This window comes from Pseudochaenichthys georgianus, chromosome 1 (genome assembly GCF_902827115.2).
Source record: "Pseudochaenichthys georgianus chromosome 1, fPseGeo1.2, whole genome shotgun sequence".
Lineage (NCBI taxonomy): Eukaryota > Metazoa > Chordata > Actinopteri > Perciformes > Channichthyidae > Pseudochaenichthys > Pseudochaenichthys georgianus.
The window spans coordinates 44,690,861-44,716,543 of record NC_047503.1 but is presented as its reverse complement, the minus strand read 5'-3'; the positions used below and the strand labels follow the sequence as shown (position 1 = coordinate 44,716,543).

The 25,683-nt window shown below is 43.1% G+C and overlaps 2 protein-coding genes across 2 annotated transcripts in view; both read left to right on the top strand.

The window, feature by feature from the left end:
- The window catches only part of LOC117450830 (protein SPMIP3-like), a 349,252-nt gene that overhangs the window by 49,102 nt on the left and 274,467 nt on the right, over positions 1-25,683 (top strand). The gene's annotated exons all lie outside the window — the stretch shown is intronic.
- The window catches only part of LOC117453111 (cadherin-23), a 51,190-nt gene that overhangs the window by 2,122 nt on the left and 23,385 nt on the right, over positions 1-25,683 (top strand). Inside the window, exons 2-16 of the mRNA XM_034091986.2 lie at positions 540-650; positions 1,218-1,350; positions 1,788-1,917; positions 14,693-14,761; positions 15,169-15,332; positions 17,707-17,754; positions 17,834-17,923; positions 19,024-19,110; positions 19,550-19,657; positions 19,744-19,857; positions 21,018-21,111; positions 21,194-21,312; positions 22,919-23,092; positions 23,179-23,307; positions 25,332-25,487. Coding sequence (XP_033947877.2) covers positions 540-650; positions 1,218-1,350; positions 1,788-1,917; positions 14,693-14,761; positions 15,169-15,332; positions 17,707-17,754; positions 17,834-17,923; positions 19,024-19,110; positions 19,550-19,657; positions 19,744-19,857; positions 21,018-21,111; positions 21,194-21,312; positions 22,919-23,092; positions 23,179-23,307; positions 25,332-25,487 — 1,726 coding nt within the window. The remainder of the gene's footprint in view (positions 1-539; positions 651-1,217; positions 1,351-1,787; positions 1,918-14,692; positions 14,762-15,168; positions 15,333-17,706; positions 17,755-17,833; positions 17,924-19,023; positions 19,111-19,549; positions 19,658-19,743; positions 19,858-21,017; positions 21,112-21,193; positions 21,313-22,918; positions 23,093-23,178; positions 23,308-25,331; positions 25,488-25,683) is intronic.

Here is a 25,683-nt window from a genome sequence, read left to right as displayed (position 1 = left end):
ATTTCTAACTTAAATAACAGACCTCGCTAAATGTAACTGCCATGTGTGTCATCATCTGTTGTTGTCTGTGTTATTGTTTATTTGTTATATATTGTATATATACTGTGTACAGTGCCACACAGGACAATCACTCTAATCTAATCTGTAATAACAGACGATTATGGGTTGATTGTAGAAAATAGCAATCAATAATTGTATACCCATTTAAGGGTTAAAAACATTATTATAAGGGCAAGGTTAATGAATTTTGATTAAAAGCAAATACATTCTGAAAAGTTTGTCCTATTTGTAATAAAACTAACAAACAAATGTTTAACTATTTATTTTGAGTATTTTCTTAGACTATAAAGTTCCTTATCTTTTCTCTCAGTGGGTTAGTGGCGAAGTCCGTAGGGACTTTGCTTGGGAACCGGTTCAAGGGGTCAAATGTAGAATGTAAATGTTCCCTGTGGGACAATTAAGTGTTCCTTCTGCTTCTTCTAAACCTTAAAAAAACTGTCTGTTTTCTATGTAAACAAAGTGTTCATTGTGACTTGCAGATTGAGGAGGGTGATTTCGGAAGAGATTGAAATTTCTGAAGAAATGGAGAAGCCAAATGAACTTGTTCACTCTGACTTGCAGATTGAGAATGGAGATGCAGAAATACAGAAGTAAGTGCATGTGAGGCTACTCTCTTCTACACCTGAGTTGTGAGGTAAAACAAGAGAAGAACAGTGGAGCTCTAACAGTTAAAATAGTTAGTTCAGTTCATATTTGAACTTACAATTCCAATATTTTACAGTTTGCAGAGACAATTTGCAAAGTTATATTAATGGGAATATCTTCCTTCGCAAACATAATACAATTATCTAATTGATGTTTGTATAAAAAAACTAAAACTCAATGTTGGTACATCACCTGATCACCTGTTACAATACGTAACCCCCCGTTCTATCTCACACAGGCTCCGCCCTCTACTAGACTCTATGGGTACAGTGGGTGGAGCCCCGATGGATGAACGCCCTGTCGCCCTACAACATCGACCCACCACACTGCCCCTGACTGGCCTTTGGTTAACAGCCACCGCACCCCAACTTCCTATCATCCGGATGTGACCGTGGAGATGTCGGGCTGCAGCTTACTCGGCTGGGTAGAGTCTAATTGGTCTGAATAAGCCCATAGCTCCACCCTGCAGGTGCCAGTGAAAGTCACGATACACTGCGCATTACGTTTCCCAGGTCCCTAAGGAGCATGGGGAGAACTGAGGGGGGGATGGTCACCAGCCGCCGTTTGTGCCTCTTGGGATCCAAACGCAGGCTGGAGAACTACGAGATCCTCTGCGACCAAGGAACCAACTTCCGGGAGGTGACCGTGAGCTGCAAGAAGCCTTTGCGGCACTCGAGCCAAGTCTGAAGGAACAGCTAGCTGAACATAGTATCACCTTCAGATTTAATCCACCACTCGCTCCACACTTCGTCGGCACATGGGAACGGGAGATCAAATCTGCCAAAGCTTCACTGCAAGTGTTCCTGAAAGACCAAACGTTGCCTGAAGAGGTCCTGATGACTGTGCTAGTGGAAGTGGAGGGAATACTCAATTCCAAACCCCTCAGCTATGCGAGGCGCGACATTGCTGATCCAGACCCCATTATACCCAATCTCTTGCTCATGGGGCGGCGAGATGCATCATTTCCACAAGCAGTGTATGGCAACTGCGATCTGCTTGGGTGTCGTCGCTGGAAACAAAGCCAGGTCTTGGCTGACCACTTCTGGGCCCAGTTTATACGTAACTATCTCCCTAACCTTCAGCTCCGTCAAAAGTGGCACACTCCTACACCAGACCTAACCACAGACCAGGTCGTCATGATCGTCGACCCGCAACTGCCAAGGGCTCTCTGGCCAGTTGGACGGCTAACCAAAGTGAACCCGAGCGATGATGGTAGGATACGCTCTGCAGAGGTGAATATTAAAGGCACTACATATATTCGACCTGTGGCGAAACTCATCACACTTCCTGAAATACCAGAGGACTGAGAAGCCTACCCCACCTCCGCACCAACGCGGGGCTGATGATGGCAACATTGGGTCCGATGCATCAATTCATGGTGCCCCGACCATGAGAGGGTTTGGGGTGCCCCGGAACCAGGCAGTACCCCAGCAGGAAACACGTTTTATGGTCAAAGGAGGAAAGAGTGATAGAACCGGGGTAAAGCAAAGAAAGTGTCCGACAATAGTGACTTGTGAGGCGGCCAGAGAGCCTGTCATCTCTCGTTCCTCTCCTCCAGGCAATGCGGTACCAGAACTGGGTCAAATTGACCCAAATGTAAAAAAGATAAGTTTCAATTCATCCATGGAAAAGGGCTGAAAATGAAAAAGAGTATCCGAAAATAGTGCATCATGAGCCCGCAAGAGTCCCCTGACAACTCTCCTTACATTCCTCCAGAGTCAGAAAAAGTCTGAGTTATCTTTTGGGAGAAACAGATAAAAGGGGTGAAAATGGAAAAATTGTATCCCAAAATAGTGTCTCTTAAGGCAGGTAGAGTCCCCTGACAACTCCCCTCACATTCCTCCAGAGTCAGAAAAAGTCTGAGTTAACTTTTTGGAGAACTAAGAAAACGGGCCAAAAGTTCATCCAGGAAATCACAGTCGGTTTTTTTTTTTAGTCCTCTCAAAAACCGAGTTTCCAATATCGTGCGGATTGTAGCTTGAAAAACATGAATGAATTTTTTTTGACGGATGAGGGGAGGTCTTGATTCCCCTCTCCGTTGTAAAATGCAACGGGGGAGTGGAAAAGTGTCCGGGGCTTCCACCCGAAGCCCCGAAGACTTGAGCTTTTTGGAGCCCCTCCTCCGTTGGTTACTTTTTTCGGCTTTCCACGGGTGGGGGCGCATGGCAGGCTGCCTATGAGCTCCCAAATTCGGCCTGGAACCTCCGGGAACTGTGCGCTAAGCTCCATAAACTGACAAAGTCACCCAGAAATGTCACTTTAATAGCCCAAAAATATATAATACAAATACATTTAAATAGTAAAAGGTACAATTGTGCTCCTAATTGCCCAGAATTTGATTTATAGCCCCATGATCCATCCATCCATCCATCTTCTCCCGCTTATCCGTGGTCGGGTCGCGGGGGTAGCAGTTCCAGCAGAGAGCCCCAAACTTTCTTTTCCCTGGCGACATCAACCAGCTCTGACTGGGGGATCCCAAGGCGCTCCCAGGCCAGCGAAGAGATATAATCCCTCCACCTGGTCCTAGGTCTACCCCTTGGTCTCTTCCCAGCTGGACGTGCCTGGAACACCTCCCTAGGGAGGCGCCCAGGTGGCATCCTAACTAGGTGCCCGAACCACCTCAACTGGCTTCTTTCGACGCGAAGGAGGAGCGGCTCAACTCCGAGTCCCTCCCTGATGACCGAACTTCTCACCTTATCTCTAAGGGAGACACCAGCCACCCGGCGGAGGAAACCCATCTCGGCCGCTTGTATCCGCGATCTCGTTCTTTCGGTCATGACCCATCCTTCATGACCATAGGTGAGGGTAGGAACGAAAATGGCCCGGTAGACAGAGAGCTTTGCCTTCCGGCTCAGCTCCCTTTTCGTCACAACGGTGCGGTAAAGCGACTGCAATACCGCTCCCGCTGCTCCGATTCTCCGGCCCATCTCACGCTCCATTGATCCCTCACTCGAGAACAAGACCCCGAGATACTTGAACTCCTTCACTTGGGGTAAGGACTCATTCCCTACTTGGAGTGGACAGTCCATCGGTTTCCTGCTGAGAACCATGGCCTCAGATTTGGAGGTGCTGATCCTCATCCCAGCCGCTTCACACTCGGTTGCGAACCGATCCAGTGAGTGCTGAAGGTCGCAGACCGATGAAGCCATCAGAACCACATCATCTGCAAAAAGCAGTGGTGCAATCCTTAGTCCACCGAACTGCAGACCCCCCCCCCCACGACTACGCCTCGAAATCCGATCCATGTATATTACAAACAGGATTGGTGACAAAGCGCAGCCCTGGCGGAGGCCAACCCTCACCGGAAATGGGTCCGACTTACTGCCGAGGACCCGGACACAGCTCTCGCTTTGGGAGTACAGAGATTGGATGGCCCTGAGTAGAGACCCCCTCACCCCATACTCCCGCAGCACCTCCCACAGTAACTCCCTGGGAACCCGGTCATACGCCTTCTCCAAGTCTACAAAACACATGTAGACCGGATAAGCGTACTCCCAGGCCCCCTCCAGGATCCTTGCGAGAGTAAAAAGCTGATCCGTCGTTCCACGACCAGGACGGAATCCGCATTGTTCCTCCTCAATCTGAGGTTCGACAATCGGCCTGACCCTCCTTTCGAGTACCTTGGAGTAAACTTTCCCGGGGAGGCTGAGTAGTGTGATGCCTCTGTAATTGGCACACACCCTCTGATCCCCCTTTTTGAAAAGGGGGACCACCACCCCGGTCTGCCACTCCTTCGGTACCGTTTCCGACTTCCACGCAACGTTGATGAGACGTGTCAACCATGACAGTCCCTCAACACCCAGAGCCTTCAGCATTTCCGGGCGGATCTCATCCACCCCCGGGGCTTTGCCACTGTGGAGTTGTTTGACGACCTCAGTGACCTCCCCCCGGGAGATTGGCGTTGATCCCCCGTCATACTCCAGCTCTGCCTCTAACATAGAGGGCGGAGTTGTCGGGTTCAGGAGTTCCTCAAAGTGTTCCTTCCAACGTCCCAACACTCCATCAGTTGAGGTCAACAACGTCCCATCCTTACTGTACACAGCTTGGATGGTTCCCTGCTTCCCCCTCCTGAGGTGTCGGACAGTTTTCCAGAACAACTTTGGTGCCGCCCGAAAGTCCTTCTCCATGTCTTCTCCGAACTTCTCCCACACCCGCTGCTTTGCCTCGGCCACGGATGAGGCTGCTGCCCTTCGGGCCTGTCGGTACCTTGCAACTGCTTCGGGAGTCCCCCGGGATAACAAATCCCTGAAGGCCTCCTTCTTCAGTCGGACGGCTTCCCTGACCACCGGTGTCCACCAGGAGGTTCGAGGGTTACCGCCCCTTGAGGCACCTAAGACCTTGAGACCACAGCTCCCCACCGCGGCTTCGGCAATAGAGGCTTTGAACACCGACCACTCTGGTTCAATGTCCCCAACCTCCACAGGAATGCCCGAAAAGCTCTGCCGGAGGTGTGAGTTGAAGGCCTCCTGAACTTGGGCCTCCTCCAGACGTTCCCAGTTCACCCGAACTACACGTTTGGGCTTACCAGGTCTATCCAGAGGCTTCCCCCGCCACTCGACCCAACTCACCACCAGATGGTGATCAGTTGACAACTCCGCCCCTCTCTTTACCCGAGTGTCCAAAACATACGGCCTCAGGTCCGATGATACGATAACGAAATCGATCATGGACCTTCTGCCTAGGGTGCTCTGGTACCACGTACACTTATGAGCATCCTTATGTTCGAACATGGTGTTTGTTATGGCCAATCCATGACTAGCACAGAAGTCCAGTAACAAACCACCACTCCGGTTCAGATCAGGGGGGCCGTTCCTCCCAATCACGCCCCTCCAAGTGTCTCCATCATTGCCCACATGTGCGTTGAAGTCTCCCAGCAAGACTAAGGAGTCCCCTTCAGGAGCCCCATACAGGACTCTTTCCAGGGTCTCCAAGAAGGCCGAATACTCTGAACTGCTGTTGGGTGCATAAGCACACACAACAGTCAGAGTTTTCCCCCCCATAACCCGCAGGCGAAGGGAGGCGACCCTCTCGTCCACTGGGGTAAACTCCAACAACGAAGCACCTAACCGGGGACTTGTGAGTATCCCCACACCCGCCCGGTGCCTCACACCTTGAGCAACTCCGGAGAAGAATAGAGTCCAACCCCTATCCAGAAGTAAGGTTCCAGAGCCGACGCTGTGCGTAGAGGTGAGCCCAACCAGATCCAACTGGTACCGCTCCACCTCCCGCACAAGCTCCGGCTCCTTCCCCCCCAGAGAGGTGACGTTCCACGTCCCCAAAGCCAGCTTCTGCCGCCCGGGTCTGGTCCGTCGAGACCCTCCGCTTTCACTGCCACCCGTCTGGCAGCGCACCCGACCCCATCGATGTTTCCCGTAGGTGGTGGGCCCGCGGGACAGAGAAGCGGAGGTGTTGCCCACGTTGCCTTTTCGGGCTGGGCCCGGCCGGGCTCCGTGGCAAGCCCGGCCACCAGACGCTCGCCAACGAGTCCTCCTTCTGGGCCTGGCTCCAGAAGGGGACCCCGGGCTTCCTCCGGGCCGGGTATCCTCACTTCTTGTTTTTCCTTTCATGAGGTCTTTTGAACCAATCTTAGTCTGGCCCCTTGCCTGAGACCAATTTGCCATGGGAGACCCTACCAGGAACACAAGGTTCCAGACAACACAGCCCCCAGGTTCATCAGGGCACACAAACCTCTCTACCACGGTAAGGTGCTGGTTCTTCAGCCCCATGATAGTGAATAAAAATCATTTTCATGGAAAAAAGTGTTAAAACCCCTGATTAATATGTTTGTAATGCTGGCAGCAGGTTCACTGCTGTTAGCAGGGTCTCACACTCAAAGGCACCTAGGCAGAGCTCCAGGGTGATGCACAAGGCTTTCATACCCAGCAATAACGGAGCGTCCACACTACAGCTTCAAAAAAAGCTTGGAGCTGGGCGTGTCTGGAGCTTGGGGATTTTATTCAAGCAACACGACCAACAACCAATCACATGAATCTCCCGCCCCCGACATACAAAGTAAAAAACCCCGGGGATTTTATGGGAGCAATATATATATATATATAAACTCCCCAAACAGGCGAAAACCTACCAGTTTCACCCACTGTCTCTGCACCTCCCTCCATGCCTGGTTCCTCCGGTTTGTATCCCGGTAGGTGAAGAGGGTCTGGTCATACAAAACCGGGTGATTGCTACGGCGATAGTTAGTTTCTCCTCCAACTTTTTTTGAAATATAGAAATGAACGGCGGGATATCTCTCCCAGCTTAGACGCGGTTTGATTGGCTACGGCTTCAGCTGTCAGATTTTCAGAAACGGGATTTGATTGGCTGGCGCTGGCTACTCCGGCATCTCCGGCGTCAGAAGTTGAACATTGTTAAACTTCTGACGCCGGAGACAGACCGCTCTGCTACCCACAATTCAGTTCGGCGGAAAAGCGAGGCAACGTGACGTCACCCCATTGAAAGTGAATGGGCAGATTGGAGTTTTCGACGCTGTCGACGCTGTAGTGTAGACGGGCCGTAAGTGTTTGAAAGCTGGGGGAAAGTGCTGTGAATACAGAGAGAGAGCAGCCAGAGAGAAGCAGGCTGTGAGAGCCACAGAGCACACCCAGAGATCTCCTTGCAGCGCATGGCTCTTGCACCGAGACTGCACCCAGAGAACAGGCTGCTTCACAGCACTTTACAAGCCAGGAAAAGTGATTGAATCCTGGGTATACATGTTTTAAATAGTCCGATACCTCCAGGGCACCACATTTTACAAGCCAGGGAAGGTGCCTGAATCCTGGGTAAACATTGTTTAATCGTTTAAATGTTTTTAAATGTGTGAAACAGTGTTGTCACTTTCAAAACTCTCCCGTCATTGACCGGAGAAATTGGGTCGATGTTGTATTCAATCTGACCATTAATATTCCAGTGAGACGAAGTACGTACAATGACCGGAGTGATCCCATGTTAATTTTGTCCCAAAACCGAAGCATTCCCTCACTCGGCCACAGGCAGACGCACAACGGCGGCGGGCACGAAGTCCTCTGCAGGCGTCGAGGTATCCCCGGGAAGCAGGAGAGCAACCCGGCCGCAGGCAAACGCACAGCGGCGACGGGCACAAAATCCTTGGCAAGCCTTGAGGTATCACCGGGAGGCAGGAGCAGTCTCCCCGGGAGGAAGGAGCCGTGGACAGATGAGAGGCCAGACAGGGTCCCGGAGCGCGCCACCCATGGGCCGATGGAGCTTGGGCGACGTCCAGAACTGTCGAGGTGAGAGGAAGTCCAGGAGTGCGCCACCCAGGCGGCGATGAAAATGTGAGTGGCGTCTGGATATCCCCGGAAGGCAGGAGAGGCCAGACAGGTTCTGGAGCGCGCCACCCACGGGCCGATGGCAGCATGGTCGATGTCCGAAACCGTCGAGGCGAGACGGGGTCCAGGAGTGCGCCACCCAGGCGCCGATGAAAACGTGAGTGGCGTCTGGAACCACCGTCGAGGTGGTGAAAAAAGTAGGAGTGACCACACGAAGTCAACCGGCTGGTCGAACCTCCTCTCCGGCACCGGAAAAAAAAAATGTTAACAGTCAGATGTTAACAGAAATATGTCGACAGCCGTTAGCAGCTAGCCGTTAGCCGCTAGCTGGCAGCCATGGGTAGCTGCTAGCCGTCGTTAGCCCCTCGTGGTCAGCCGCTAGTCGTCGTCAGCTAGCGCAGCCGGGACGTGCAGCCGCACGCCCCGAAGAAACCAGCCCACGAGGTAGCAATCGGTTTGCTGATCGACCCAGCAGGTCGTGCGTCGTCCCCCTGTTGGATGGAAGGCTGATGCGGGAATGGCGAGCAACGTCCCCAGCTCTTCTGCGGGGCGCGCACCGAGCCTCAGTCCGCGTGCCGGTAGCAGCCACGGACGATTCCAAAAAATCCCCGGCATTTCCAGAAAGAAACATGAGTTCCTTTTGCCGTGTTCGGGTCCGTCCCGGAAACTTCTCGAAATGTGTCAGGGTCACCAGTGTAGTGCCGAGAGATAGGGAGTCAGAGGCGGTAAAATGATGGTGCAAAAGGGTACTTTATTTAGAAGCAGAAAAGGACATGTTGTCCGGTTGCAGTCCGGGAAGAAGAGAGAGAAGCCAAGAGGGCACACAACATATATAGACAACACCTAACATGTCCGTGTGGAAACAAAACCCCAACTGTAGTTCCATGTGTGAATTATGAACCAGTGTATTAATAGGTGGTCACCACAATATATTGTTTACAGTACTTGTTTGCCGTAAGTGTGACTGCCGGTTAAATGTTCAGTAGTTTCACTTTCTGTCCGCTGTGATTATATTTGTAATGTACGATCGTCATATATGTCCAGTCTTGTGCTATTGCGGTGAGCTATGTATAACTTTAAGCCTCTGTCAGCCGCCATTACCGCATGTACAACTGTATGCCCCTGTAAGCCGCCATTATCACTTGTTAAAACACTTGCACTTGTTGCGGTCAAGTGAGCCCTCTTGCGGGCATTTGTGGTATTGTTTACCATGCAGCTGACTGTTCCAGCATTTATGTGTATGTACTGTTCCTAGCAGGAAATCGTAATGTAACTATTAGGATTAATATTGTCATTCACTAATTTGATCTACTCTGTTTATTTATATTTCCTAGATAACAACACCATAACTCCGGTGCACAATTAAAGTTTGGATATCTACACCCCATGGATTGCTGCAATCTTTCTGACAGAAGATTTAGGCCAGACTTGTATACACCAGCATTCTTTATTCATAATTTCACACAGAGTGAAAACACAATCAAAATCACATGATAGGAACAAACAAGGTCAAACGTATCTTCTGAACACAGCAGCCTGCCTTTACTTAGAGCTTAATATAGCCCTTCTTCTCCTGTGAAGTTCAAACCCAAGTCTCCTTCACATTTTCAGGGGAAAAGAAACTCAGACTTTGCCATGGCACAGTCCACCATCAGTGATACTGTAACTTTACAACCAGCCATAAAACAAGATTGCTGGAAAGGGGAGGGGAACTGCGGAAATGGACTCTCAACACCAGAGATTCAGGTGATTATTTCAGTGTCCTTTCTTCATGTTTTGGCAAAAGACAAGCAAGCAGATATGGACACGGTTGGTTTGATCCGGACCGGTCCCCTCCTAATTTTCTCCATTTTTGTGTGTGTCATTACTGGAAGTCCTTTGGGTGAGTGAAGCAGTAATGGATGGCTATCTTGTATTTTAGAAACAGATTGGATTTAAAAACGTTAGGATTACTTTTCTATCTGTGGTGAAGGTTCTGGATTTCAATCATGTTAAATGCTGATTGAGTCAGTACTAAGGTATCTTTGCGTTACAAATCTGTAATTGTAATCCACGCAACATCAAACAGACATACATACAGTGAGTGTGGGGCAGGGCCTGGAGTTCATATGGTTCATTGGGAAATATTTATCATGAACACTAATCTGACAGATCTCAGGCAGAAGGTTTGAATAATGTACAATTTAAAATGTTACGCATGGGAAACGCTCCAACTAGATTAAAGAGATATAGTCAGTAGGTGGGGCTGTTTTACAAATCGTATCAAGATAGAAAAAAATGAACCGAAATGTGTTTTTAAAAGTTGGCACAATTTTTTGTGTTGAAAATGTTTGTCATTTTGGCCATCATGCTATTTTTTTTACATCGAATAGAGTTATTATAGTTAATGTACGTGATGTGTATATATGCTATGGGAACACACATGCAACACATCATCCACCTGCGTAAATAAAGCAGTGGGTTTATGGAGGCGTGTGGTGCAGTGGGTTGTGAGTTGGTGTTCGGATCAGGGGAGCACAGGTTCAAACCCCACTGCAGTCAGCATGTCGTTGTGTCCCTGGGCAAGACACCTCACCCCAAATTGCTCCTGTTGGGATTGCCCACAGCATTGAGTATGTAAGTCGCTGTAATTGTCATCCTAGGTACACTTCAACTATGAGAGACAGAATGAGAATGGCTTAAGAATGGGGACACGTCTGGCACTTCAGGATTTGAGTCCCTGGCAGCGTAGTGTGTTACTGATGGTAGCCTTTGTTACTTTGGTCCCAGCTCTCTGCAGGTCATTGACTAGGTCCCCCCCGTGTGATCATTTTGACCCCACGGGGTGAGATCTTGCGTGGAGCCCCAGATCGAGGGAGATTATCAGTGGTCTTGTGTGTCTTCCATTTTCTAATAATTGCTCCCACAGTTGATTTCTTCACACCAAGCTGCTTACCTATTGCAGATGCAGTCTTCCCAGCCTGGTGCAGGTCTACCATTTTGTTTCTGGTGTCCTTTGACAGCTCTCTGGTCTTGGCCATAGTGCAGTTTGGAGTGTGACTGTTTGAGGTTGTGGACAGGTGTCTTTATACTGATAACGAGTTCAAACAGGTGCCATTAATACAGTTGGAGGACAGAGAAGGCTCTTAAAGAAGAAGTTACAGGTCTGTGAGAGCCAGAAATCTTGTTTGTTTGTAGGTGACCAAATACTTATTTTACCGAGGAATTTACCAATTAATTCATTACAAATCCTACAAAGTGATTTCCTGGATTCTTTCCCCCCATTCTGTCTCTCATAGTTGAAATGTACCGAGGATGAAAATTACAGGCCTCTCATCTTTTTAAGTGGGAGAACTTGCACAATTGGTGGCTGACTAAATACTTGTTTTCCCCACTGTAGATAGATACCTTGCAGCCGCAGCATTTGCCGTCACTCAACAGTCGGCAGTTCACGGAAACAACCGATTATGACCGAGAAATGATATCATGAAAGTTACGGTGCTTATTAAGCATTTTAAAACATAGGTGGTAAGTTGCCAAAGTGCTTTGTTTTGAACGTTCATCAGTATTATAATCAAAGAGAGAAATATGAACGTTAGTTTTCACTGAAATTATCAAATAAAGTCAACATCTCAGTCTTTACTGAGCTGTGTGGGGTTTGTTCAACTTTTAAAAGATGTTTGAATGGTGATATACACAGTGATAGATGTTAAGGACTAACGTTTATAATAAATACATCTGTATTGATTTTAAGATCTTTAGTTCATACAATCATACGTATTGGGATCATTTGTATTAATGTGGACCGGAGGGAGAGGGTGACGAGCATAAGTTTCACTTTCCTTTTTTATTTCAATTCCAGCTTTGGTCATGAAGAATATGTTTCTCTGTTGTCCCCGTTCATAAAGCAAAGCAGCAGCATCAGAGCACGGTGCAGAGTCTCTAGATGAGTTTACAGTAGTCCCTCGTTCTTATTAAACATCCATGTTGTAGTCCGCTGTATAGAAAACTGTGGATCACCAGAGATTCAGGTGATTATTTCAGTGTCCTTTCTTCATGTTTTGGCAAAAGACAAGCAAGCAGATATGGACACGGTTGGTTTGATCCGGACCGGTCCCCTCCTAATTTTCTCCATTTTTGTGTGTGTCATTACTGGAAGTCCTTTGGGTGAGTGAAGCAGTAATGGATGGCTATCTTGTATTTTAGAAACAGATTGGATTTAAAAACGTTAGGATTACTTTTCTATCTGTGGTGAAGGTTCTGGATTTCAATCATGTTAAATGCTGATTGAGTCAGTACTAAGGTATCTTTGCGTTACAAATCTGTAATTGTAATCCACGCAACATCAAACAGACATACATACAGTGAGTGTGGGGCAGGGCCTGGAGTTCATATGGTTCATTGGGAAATCTTTATCATGAACACTAATCTGACAGATCTCAGGCAGAAGGTTTGAATAATGTACAATTTAAAATGTTACGCATGGGAAACGCTCCAACTAGATTAAAGAGATATAGTCAGTAGGTGGGGCTGTTTTACAAATCGTATCAAGATAGAAAAAAATGAACCGAAATGTGTTTTTAAAAGTTGGCACAATTTTTTGTGTTGAAAATGTTTGTCATTTTGGCCATCATGCTATTTTTTTTACATCGAATAGAGTTATTATAGTTAATGTACGTGATGTGTATATATGCTATGGGAACACACATGCAACACATCATCCACCTGCGTAAATAAAGCAGTGGGTTTATGGAGGCGTGTGGTGCAGTGGGTTGTGAGTTGGTGTTCGGATCAGGGGAGCACAGGTTCAAACCCCACTGCAGTCAGCATGTCGTTGTGTCCCTGGGCAAGACACCTCACCCCAAATTGCTCCTGTTGGGATTGCCCACAGCATTGAGTATGTAAGTCGCTTTGGATAAAAGCGTTTAACAAGTGACATGTAATGTAATAAACCTCTCAGCCCTCACACAGGCTTCTCTTTAAGTCCTACACAGACTAAAGCGCTGAACAGATGATTCCACTTTACATTTGCATAAAATGATCTTGTCATGTCCGTTTGATCACGCACACCTCTAATAAAGTTTTGATGTTTCAAAGTCCATTGTCAGTTGCTAGTGTAATGCTAAAAGACAACACCAACTTAGACACACCCAGAAGTATAGTATAGTTCTCATGTAGGCCTACTTTAAATTGTCTGTTTTGTTTTAATCATCATTTTAACAAAGACGGCACTATTTGTTGTACCAGGTTTATTATTATTATTAATAATAATATGTATGTGTATAGCACCTTTCATACAACATGTGCAGTCCAAAGTGCTTTACATAGACATTTCACATAAAATGTATATCACACAGAATTATTATTTTTAAGATCGATGATGGATAGATAGATAGATAGATAGATAGATACTGTAGATAGATAGATGGATGGATAGATAGATAGATAGATAGATAGATAGATAGATAGATAGATAGATAGATACAGTGGGGCAAAAAAGTATTTAGTCAGCCACCAATTGTGCAAGTTCTCCCACTTAAAAAGATGAGAGGCCTGTAATTGTCATCCTAGGTACACTTCAACTATGAGAGACAGAATGAGAATGGCTTAAGAATGGGGACACGTCTGGCACTTCAGGATTTGAGTCCCTGGCAGCGTAGTGTGTTACTGATGGTAGCCTTTGTTACTTTGGTCCCAGCTCTCTGCAGGTCATTGACTAGGTCCCCCCCGTGTGATCATTTTGACCCCACGGGGTGAGATCTTGCGTGGAGCCCCAGATCGAGGGAGATTATCAGTGGTCTTGTGTGTCTTCCATTTTCTAATAATTGCTCCCACAGTTGATTTCTTCACACCAAGCTGCTTACCTATTGCAGATGCAGTCTTCCCAGCCTGGTGCAGGTCTACCATTTTGTTTCTGGTGTCCTTTGACAGCTCTCTGGTCTTGGCCATAGTGCAGTTTGGAGTGTGACTGTTTGAGGTTGTGGACAGGTGTCTTTATACTGATAACGAGTTCAAACAGGTGCCATTAATACAGTTAACGAGTGGAGGACAGAGAAGGCTCTTAAAGAAGAAGTTACAGGTCTGTGAGAGCCAGAAATCTTGTTTGTTTGTAGGTGACCAAATACTTATTTTACCGAGGAATTTACCAATTAATTCATTACAAATCCTACAAAGTGATTTCCTGGATTCTTTCCCCCCATTCTGTCTCTCATAGTTGAAATGTACCGAGGATGAAAATTACAGGCCTCTCATCTTTTTAAGTGGGAGAACTTGCACAATTGGTGGCTGACTAAATACTTGTTTTCCCCACTGTAGATAGATAGATAGATAGATAGATAGATGGATGGATGGATGGATGGATGGATGGATGGATAGACAGACAGACAGATAGATAGATAGATAGATAGATAGATAGATAGATAGATAGGTAGATAGATGGATGGATGGATGGATGGATGGATAGATAGATAGATACTTTATTGATCCCAACTTGGGAAATTCTTTCGTCACAGAAGCAGAAATGTGTTCAGACATTAAAATACTTTAAAAAGTGGAAAAGATAATTAACAATATCAAATATTCTGGATAATTAAAATAAAAAGTAAAAAATTAATGGATTAATGGATATAGCAGAGATCTAACGAAAATATTCTGCATGCATCTGTGTAGAAACATTCTCTCTGTGGTATAATTTGAGACTATTCTCCATTTATTTTCTCTAGCTACTTCAGCCATAAATTGTGCTGAGGATTCCAATAAACGTGTGGGTCCAGTGGATGAAGGATATACAGGTAAGTAAGAAAAACAAACTGCATAATGTTATTCAATTGTAAGTCACTTCATCCAGCAGCTGTGTCATTTTGCAAACATTAAAGTTAAGGTTTTGGAAAATGGCTAAATCTCTTCTTTTTTTTTTTATAATGAAGAAAACTAATTTGAACTCTCTAAATAATGATAATACGGTACATTCATGCCATGTGAAGGGTTATTTAAACAGGCTTTGTATTGTTGTATTCGTATTATATTTCAAAAACATGCTTCACAGTTTTTATAAGATCACGTAGAAGGAGAAACACCTGTGTTTGTTTTCTTCCTGACTTCATCATGAAGGGAGAAAAGGCCTTTATTCGTACTCTGTGTGTGTATGGAGACATGATTAGCATAAAGTCCTTATCACAATGCTCCCATGGTGCTGCAGGAGAGGTGGAGGTGTTCACAGGGATCGCACCAGGAAGCAATGTGAAGCTGGTGCCCTACATCTTTAACAGTCATCTGGAGTTTCTGGAGCTGAGATTCACGCTGGGAGAAACCAGCGCTACCGTTCACACCAAGAAGCCGCTCGACGCAGACCTACTGGCAGCCGTGAGTTCAACTAAACCCCGTCTCCTAGAATATTAAATTCATACACTGCAAATATGTTAATGCTTCCTAATAAGATCAACAGAACATGTGAATACCATGAACTAATAGGGGAAACCAAGGTGTTGCAGCGGCACGAGAACATACATTGACACGATGGGCTCACAGGAACTCATATGCACGATTCCGTTTTAACTCAAAAATATATTTTATTTATAAAAGACTAAAGCTGCAAACTTAAACAAACAAATTCACTTAATAAGAAAACTTCGATAACAAACAAAAGATCACTAGGCTCTAGCTCAAAGACTCACTATGATTACAGACATGGACTCGACGTGGAGACAAGACGAACTGGCACAAGATAAAGAGAGACAAGGGCTATATACACACACACACACACACACACACACACACACACACACACATATGGTAATGGCGCACAGGTGAAAACAATCAGGGGCAGGAACAACAATCAGGCTGACAGGTGACACACAAGGGCTGAAGTCGAATAGTCCATTTAGCTTAGGAACCTTCCTAAAGGAGTGAAATTACCCGGAAGTCCCTCAGTGGCAGCCATGATAAGTGCCGTTCGAATTCTCTAGAATGATGAGAATGATAGGAAAGGAGGTTTCAAACTTCCTTTATAACCTCCTTTAGCTTAGGAACCACTGGACCTCCCTAACCGACAGGAGAGGAGAAAATGCTGCCCCACAATGCCTTGCAGCCGCAGCATTTGCCGTCACTCAACAGTCGGCAGTTCACGGAAACAACCGATTATGACCGAGAAATGATATCATGAAAGTTACGGTGCTTATTAAGCATTTTAAAACATAGGTGGTAAGTTGCCAAAGTGCTTTGTTTTGAACGTTCATCAGTATTATAATCAAAGAGAGAAATATGAACGTTAGTTTTCACTGAAATTATCAAATAAAGTCAACATCTCAGTCTTTACTGAGCTGTGTGGGGTTTGTTCAACTTTTAAAAGATGTTTGAATGGTGATATACACAGTGATAGATGTTAAGGACTAACGTTTATAATAAATACATCTGTATTGATTTTAAGATCTTTAGTTCATACAATCATACGTATTGGGATCATTTGTATTAATGTGGACCGGAGGGAGAGGGTGACGAGCATAAGTTTCACTTTCCTTTTTTATTTCAATTCCAGCTTTGGTCATGAAGAATATGTTTCTCTGTTGTCCCCGTTCATAAAGCAAAGCAGCAGCATCAGAGCACGGTGCAGAGTCTCTAGATGAGTTTACAGTAGTCCCTCGTTCTTATTAAACATCCATGTTGTAGTCCGCTGTATAGAAAACTGTGGTTTCCATGGTTTCCCCACAGCAGCAGACGCACACAATGACGTCCGCTGGTGCATCATAAACACGTCGGATAGTGAAAGTGCATTCGGATTCTCTAAAGTACCGCAGTCTCTTCTCCTAAGTCCTTTTGAATTCTCCTATCCACTATCCCTTAACCCCGTGACGTTTCACTCAGAGGTCAAGGAATAGACGATAGGGTTAGAACTTAGGAGCTGATTTTTAAACTATCCGACTGCAGCCAAGGTCAGGAAGTGAAGACACCTGAAACCAGAGGGAGAGTCATTTACCAAAATAAAACGGAAGGTGACAAGACTAGGAACACAAGACATTAAACTAAAAGGATGTCAACGCTGACACCTTACATACATAAGCACAAATACAGAGAAAACTAAATAATAAGATGTATGCACAATAAAAATGAATACATTTATTTAAAATTAAAATAAGGTACTGATGTTCAGTAGTAGCAACATTTTATTTGTTTTAAAATAGTCAGCTTGACATTATCAGTTTACCTATTCATTAGCATGTATAAAGTGTGTAATGGTTATTTTAATTAAGATCTTTATCTTGGTTAAATATTAAAAAGGTCAACGATGATTTGCAAGACAGGATGAGTTACTTTAATGATATTTAACTGAAACACACACATTTCCCAAAGGTGCTTTTGGGGCAATTAAGGAAAAATGTTTAGACCCTATCTCAAAAGTCCTCATGCTTTTGTACTCATCGAAATATTGTTTAAAGAATACCAGTGTTATTTATTTGATCACTTCCAGAGAGATTTCATGTAAGTGATCGGGGACATAATCTAACTTTCAGTTCACTCAGCTGATTCTAATATTCAGCAGCTCAGCTCAGTAATTATATATCTTTCAAAGTTAAAGACTCTTTAGTGCAACATTTTTAATTTTCTTTTCTGCGCTTGAGTGGAGGAATAACATTTTTACATTTCAGCTTTATAGATACTCAAATTCTATTTAACACATTTTAAAACTCACCTCTGCTCTGAGTCCTGAAAGTCATCTCAACACTTTGTTCATGTCTTCCAGGTGGACTCCACTTTGTATTATTCTGTCATGTGTGACGGCCCTGTTAAGGTAAGTCACGTTTACAAATCATAGCATTCAGTAGCTTCACAGAACAAAATACTTAAAATAACATACTTTACCTTTGCAGTACAACAACTCGCGCACAGTGAAAATCACCGACATCAATGACCACAGTCCGGTTTTTGAACAGAAGACCTACACCACAAACGTCTCTGAGGTAAGCCGCTGAAATCTACAAGCTGTTGGCAGGCTGCCCAAAGTACTGTATTTAAATCATTCAAATTAGTTTAAAGAGATACAAATAGTAACAAAAACTGTGTTCAGGCTAAAATGACTTATAGGAACAGCAGCTTAAAGCTTTGTGCAATAGAGTGGTGCAGTGACAAGTCCTAAAACCCGGAAGTGAGTTAGCATTTTACCACTACCGGTTCCCTCGTCTCAGAGCCAATGGGATCTCTCCATAGAAGTTTGGAAAATAGCTGGAAATAAGGTCTGTGGTTGAGACACATTGAAGAGACGGGTAACGTTTTGTTCTACAACATTAAATACATCAGCAGTGACCCCACTGGTGATTTCTGAAGAGTTTACTGCAAACTGTTAAAACAAAAGCTTCAACTTGTACAATTTTGAATCTGTATTTTTGAATATGGATCTTAAGTTGGCGTGACGTTTAAGTCGTGCGGCCCTGCTGTAGTTCGTTTATAGCATAACGTTAGCATTTTGCTTCTGGCGATTAGATTTATGATTCGAACATTATAAAAGTAGGGTAGACATGTGGATATTATCCGGCTGAACAAAACGTGATCCGTCTCCTAAATGTGTTTCAACCACAGACCTTATTTCGAGCTACAAAAATCCTATGGAGAAATCCCATTGCTATTTTGTCGAGGGAACCCATGCACAGATTACTTCCGGGTAAATACGTCATCCCCGCACCACTCTATACCACCGCTCATGTGCAATATGAACTCACGTGCAATTTACGTTTCATATTTCTTGCTTTGAATTTATTTTCAATTTTAAACATTACCAGCTACTTCAATATTTTCATATGGTCACTTTTTTAGAAATAAATCCTGCTACTTATGTTTTACCATGGTGTTCTTATCTGTTATTCTTGTATTGTGTTCTTATTGATGTGTGCCTAGTTTTGTATATGATATGTAAGTCTATTCGTTTTACTTTAATCTGCATTGTACCTTTGCTGTTATAATGTCGTACATTTCCCCGTTGCGGGACAAATATCTGATTCTGATGCTTGATGATGATGTTTGTTTATTTTATCTGTGCGTCATTTCAGTCTTTTCTCTTTTTTAGATTGAAGACGTGGACAGCGAGGTTGTCCAAGTTACGGCTAAAGATGGAGACAGCACTACAGCAAACAACTTAGTGACATACTCCTATGTAATAATAATATAATCATTATAATAATAAACTCATATTATTATTATTATTTACACCTATAATAAGAGTAAAGTAGCTTAAGAATTGTTTTAATCAACAATCAGATATTCATAGTAGACACAACCTTTAGATGCACTGTGGCTGAGAGCAGATGTACTATATGAAGATGTTTTTTTAGCTATTTGGATTATTTGACTCTGATTGAAAAATAGTATATTTGTAACATGAACTCCTAATGGTTAAAAACATGTATTTGGTAATTTTGTCAAAGTATGACTGCCTTTCATTTAACTCACAAACAGTGATTGATTCTTACGACAAAAAGTGACCAGACTGCCAACATTATGATTCTTATTTTATTGTCTTGAATCTTTAACTCTCAAAATCACGTGTCATGATGTGTAACAAAAATCTGTTAATGTTGTTTTCTTTTTATAAGGCACCAACCTCAGAAGACTTTAGTTTGTTGGACTCAGGGGCTTTTATTTTGAAGAGACGTTTAAACTACAATTTAGTCCAGAAATACAACTTCCTTGTGACGGCCCGGGTAAGTGAACATATTTGCAACTTTAAACAGAATTATTTAAAAAGCCAAGGGGACATGAGAACCTGACTGATCTGTGTTCTCTGCAGGATAACTGGGGTCTCAACGACACGGCCGCTGTGACGATTAACGTAGTGGACTTTGATAACTTGAATCCCTTCTTCAGCTACAACGTGTACCAGGCCTTCATTCAAGAGAATCAGGTGAGTCTGTTAAAGAGGCCCTCCAGAGGCAGTTTCTCTGTCACAGTAGAGCAGGGGAGTCAAATTCAATTTCATCGAGGGCCACATCAGCATTATGGTTGCACTCAAAGGGCCGGTTGTAACTTTAAGACTATATAAGAATACATACATAAATATTTAATATATATAAAATAATGTATTATATATTACATTATTGCCTCTGCATTGGATTATTATCAGATAGGGTAATAACCAGAGACTGTATATAGGGTAATAACTTCATAATTAACGACGTCTGAAAGCAGAAGTCTAGGGCAAATAATTGCAAGTCTCTTCAGTGAGAATGTCACAAAATAATTTAAAAGAAAAGCCAAATTATAAAAAATAAAAAAGTCAAAAAACAAAAGTAACATTTTGAAAAAAAAGAACAATTCTAAGAAAAAGGGTAATTCTAAGAAAAAGGCATATTTTGAAGAAAATACTGCCAAATTCTGAGAAAAATGCATATCTGAGATGCATTGTGGGACATGTAGTTTATGGGCAACGTGCTTATGTGAAGCGGCATGTAACCGTATAATAAACATATTCTATTCTTTGCAAGCTCTTGTGGGGCCACAGAAAATGAAGTCACGGGCCTTATTTGGCCCCCGGGCCTTGAGTTTGACACCCCTGGCACAAAATACCAATATGGACTTGAAAATGAGCATAATGTGTCCCCTTTAACCTACAAAATATAATGCAAAACAACATATCTTATGCACTTCATTATTGACCTGTTATTGGAGCTGAAGTTGAACCTTTTAGAACTGAACATTGAAAAGTAATTTAAAAAAATGAATATAAAATATATAGTATAATATAATTGAAACACATCCTAACCACAATGTAGATCACAGCCAAAATGATTTGAAAATTCGAAAGCAAATCATGTCCCCATTGATGCATACGGGTTGAACCCAAAACATGTCTCTCTTTGCAATGCCAGCCAACAATAAATGCTAAAATAATATACAGTCAATTAGTGATGAGGTTGTTGCTGTATTTCTAAGATAATGTGTACATTTAACATCTCTGCTCATTAAATAGTTATATTTGTATTGTTTTCTAACATGTCACTGCTGAATGTTGCTTTTAAATATGATTTGCTGATTATTTTTTATTAAACCCATTTCATATTTCAGGTTGGGCATTTCCAGACCATTGAGCCGGCGGCGATAAAAGCTGAGGATGGAGACAAAGGGATAATGATTCCTTTAATTTACAGCATCAGTGCAGGTAAACGACAAGAACGAACAAACTGCTCAGACTTTTTTGAGACTGAAACACCAAATATTTAACATTGTGTTTGTTTGTTTAGTGTCTCCAGACAAGTATCGGAGTAACTTCAACATCGACTCCAGCAGTGGGGTTGTGTCTGTGGCGACTGCTTTAGACAGAGAGGAAATGGACGTCCGTGTGATCGACGTCAGCATCAAGGTACTGAAACCTATCTTTGGTCCTTCATGGAGGATACTGTAACAAGAACATCTAATCCCAGTCATGTAGCACTTTTAAATTAAATTAAAATACAAATTCGTTCTTGTTTTCTTGTTTCTTTCAAGAGCTCGGTTGCAACATAAATAAATATCTAAAACAAGCAGCTAGCTAATTGGCTTAAAGACAATATTACAGCAAACTGAAACACACACAAACATGCAACATTATACACATATGAACATTTGAAAATCTACACGTTTACATGTTCTACTGTATCTGCACACTGTTAATAATATTATGTATTTTGTGTCATTGTATCATTTGAATGTACTTGTGTTGTTAGTTTTGTTGCTGAAATATCAGGAAGCGAAACTGAAAGTTGTATTCCCTTTTTCTTATTACTTCATTATAGTATAGCTTTATTTTAAATGCTGAGGACAGGGCTACGCTAGCATTCCCTGCATTGCAATGTTTAATTAGCAAGGAGAGAACGTAAGCTATTGTCGGTATTGTGGGGACACAAAAATGTTACATATCCAATTTTCAATGTAAATGTACATGCTTACAAAGAATATCTTTGAAATTAAGACAATTTTGATGAATGCTAATGACTCTGCCCCTTTATGCTTACCCATCCTTAAATCTTAAAGGACACCTATCATGCAAAATGCACTTTTTGATGTCTTTTATACATAAATATGTGTCCCTGGTGTGTCAGGGAACTCACGCAGTGTCAGAAAATAAAATCCTCTCTCTTTTCCTCCGTACTCAAATCTCTAAAAACGGGGCTACAACGGAGCTGATTCAGATTTGCGTCCGATATGACGTCATATCAGCGGCGGACCCACAGCACTATCAGAAACTTTGCTATCAGAAACAATGCCCGACTGTTTTGGACGTAATATGGTCGGTGTTGACATTAGCATCGCTAACACTCAGAGCTAACCTGTGCTGGAGAGCATGTGTGTGAAGAAGCAGGAAATAAAAAGGAACTCACCTCGTGGTATAACCGGCAAGAGAGAAAGCCTTTGAGCTCCAGACTGTTTCAGAAATAATCCTTGATCTAATAATCCTTGCGTTCCATCACCGCAGTATTTTCGACAGTATCTGCCAGGTCCCGCATGAGCCGACATAAGCTCCGCCCCCTCTTATTTTTTTCAGTTTAAAAAAAAATTATTATTATTATTATTAAAATTATTTATTGTTAGCCTTTATTTATACAGGTGAACCTCTCATTGAGACACAGGGCCTCATTCTCAAGAGAGACCTGTTTATACCCAAAATCAGCACTTTTGAAACAGGAAGTGAAATAGAGGGATATGAGGCATGGCTAGAATGGGTGATCTGTTTGGTTTTTTAACCAAAACAGTTCATAGACATGTTTTTTATATATTTGTATATATCTGAGACCTATGCTATTCCCTAAAAATAGCATTAGGTGACCTTTAAAAGATTATGCCAAATCAGACACACGTGTAAAAGAATGCAGTCAAAGCAATTCAACACATGGCTTTCATCTGGATTTTAACAGACCACAGTTCATGTACAGAATACAGAATTCAAAACGTCCTAATTAATGTTTATCTGTAATATTGTCTCTCTGCAGGCGGCCCAGACAGACGACATTTTGAAGACGGCTGCCGCTTTGGTGACCGTCAGTGTCGAGGATGTGAATGATAATCCTCCAGAGTTTGACAAGCCCAACTACTCCGTAACTCTTCTGGAAAACTCTCCTGTGGATGCTGTTCTGTTCAAACCCGTCGTCACCGACCTGGACGAGGTGGATATTTTAAAATATTATATATCTTTGTGAAATTCTCAATAATTCCTCATTAAGTAATTTATTCCATGATGCTCTTTCCACAGGGAGGATTTGTGGGAACTTTGCGGATCGTTCCAGATTCTGCTCCTTTCTCTGTCGGTGCTGATGGGACGGTCAGAGTGAAGAACTCCACAGTTCTGGACCGAGAGACCACTGAAAGATTCACATTTCAGGTAATCCATATTTGGAGGAATTTACCATTAGCTCCAAACTATCGGGTTCCCATCAAAGACTTACTTTATTCATATATTCAGAAATATTAAAGATTTGTTGATGTTTTAACCATTTGAAATACCAGTTTTGATACAAAAGACATTGTTTTTTATTCAAAATTGAATAACTGGCAGATTAATATTCAATTGGTGCTCGAGTGAGTATTTGCGGCAGCAGGAAGGGTATGTGGGATTGAGTCAAAATGAATGTTGTGTACATGGTTCAATGTCACCCAGAGCAAAAATGAATCAATATCAAATTTAATTTAAAAAATGAAAGAAACCCAAGAGAGAAACAGAGGAGGGATCGCTCTGCCAGGACGTAATAGATGTTTTAAGTACACATAAATAAAAAGTTAATAGAGTACAACATAGACAATCCAAATGCCAAAAAAGATAATGTGAAGGTATAATAAAAGATACTGTGAGGCTCATTGATGTCCTTCTAATAGCAGTTTAACCATTATTGTTTTCTTAGTTTATACATGTATTGATCGTTTTAGTCTAAAACTAAACCCTTAAATATCACAATACTTGCTCTTTTAGAACTATTTAAAAATGGTGGGAAACAAACAGTGTTGATTTGTGATTGGCTGCCACAAAATGCCACTAGCTACAGTAGTACGTGTGGGGGAAACTTCTGAAGCAATTGGAAACAGGACTCAGAGATACACGAGGAGAGCTGGAGCTTTGATGGCAAACACTGACGGTTTATTTGGAGCTTCGGCCGGAGAATTCACACGACATATCACGGGCCACGAGTTGAGCACACGGTTGAGATGCCACAATGAATTCTGAAGAACCCTTCCTCTCGTATGAGGTTTTAACTAGTTTGCTTTGGGTAATCAACATTCTTCATTAGATAGACTAAACAGCTGTGGAAACTGAATCAACTTTAGTTGTTGGTTATGGCTCGGGGTCATCTACACCCCGAGACGGATGTGTTCCAGGTGTCCCACAACAATAACTATCTCTGACAGAGAGTTGCCCGGTCACAAACTGCAACAACAACAAAATGCTTGGGCAGCCCCTCCTTATGGAAGATAACGGCTGTCCAAGGCTGGGCATCTGCGTCAGAGGGCGAAGGAGGACATGCAGGGCAAATTATTCCCCTACAGCAGTGATTCTCAAACTTTTTCTGTCATTCTCCACTTTGAACAGGTGGGCCTTTTCAAGCCCCACCTGTTCTTCATCGTTCCAATAAAATGGTAGGCCAAGCATAAAATTGTCAAATGTATCGTTCTATAACAGGGGTCTCCAACCGTTTTTAGGGTGAGAGCTACTTTCAAAAAATAAAACAAGTCGTGAGCTACTTTTACTCCTCTTTTTTGTTTTTTTGCAGTGTATATATTTAGCACATATTAACATTATTATATGCTACCTTTAACCTTTGAGTGCTGTTTGGGTCTGTGGGACCCGTTTTCAGTGTTTACTAAAATAAAATGTATGCAATTTAAACTGAACGAGAGAGTAATGTCAAATGACAGTACAATTGACCAATCATATCTTCCCTCTAAATGGGTGGGCTTTATTATCACGGACTTTATGACAAGTTCCGCCCGCTGTGAAACATTTCTTGTTTCCATAGAAACAACAACTGTCAACAGCGTAAACTCGCCTTCAAAATAAAAGCATTACACTTAAGACATACAACTGCAACGAAAGTAACAAACACAATGCAATATCCTTTTCAATTTCAAAGAACACAAATTGGGTTATCTACAGGTCTTGTTTTGTGTGGTAGAGGGTCGCTTTCATTGATGCGTTGTGCACCCCGGGCGGGCCGTAGTTTTGATATTCCACCAGTGTGAAAAAAACACTATAAAAACATTTATTTTTTTAAATAATTTTTTTTTTTTCGCGACCCACCTATCACATCTCTGCGCCCCACCAGTGAGAAACACTGCCCTACAGTATGGAAAACAGACAGGGCTGCATCTGTTTACATTCTGTGCTTTACTTTGCTTTTCTTTTGTTATTTACAGATTGAAGCAAGGGAGGCGAATCCCCCCCACACTAATGTAACGGTGCAAGTCAGTGTGACTCTTCTGGACGAGAACGACAACAGTCCTGTGTTCACCAGTAACACTTACGAGGGAAAGGTGTATGCAAATCAAACAGAGGGAATGTCGCTGGTCCAGGTGAGTGATCACACAGTTATTCATCTGGTTAACATTTTAGGTAATTTTTCATCTACCATTCAGATATTGTTTTCCAGTGTTAAGCATTTGACGAGCTACCATGTCCATCCCCTTAACTTATACTAGCAGCTGTCTTGTTTTTATGCATTTAAAGATAGTTCTCATGGCTAATTTTGACATAATTGACAAATATCAA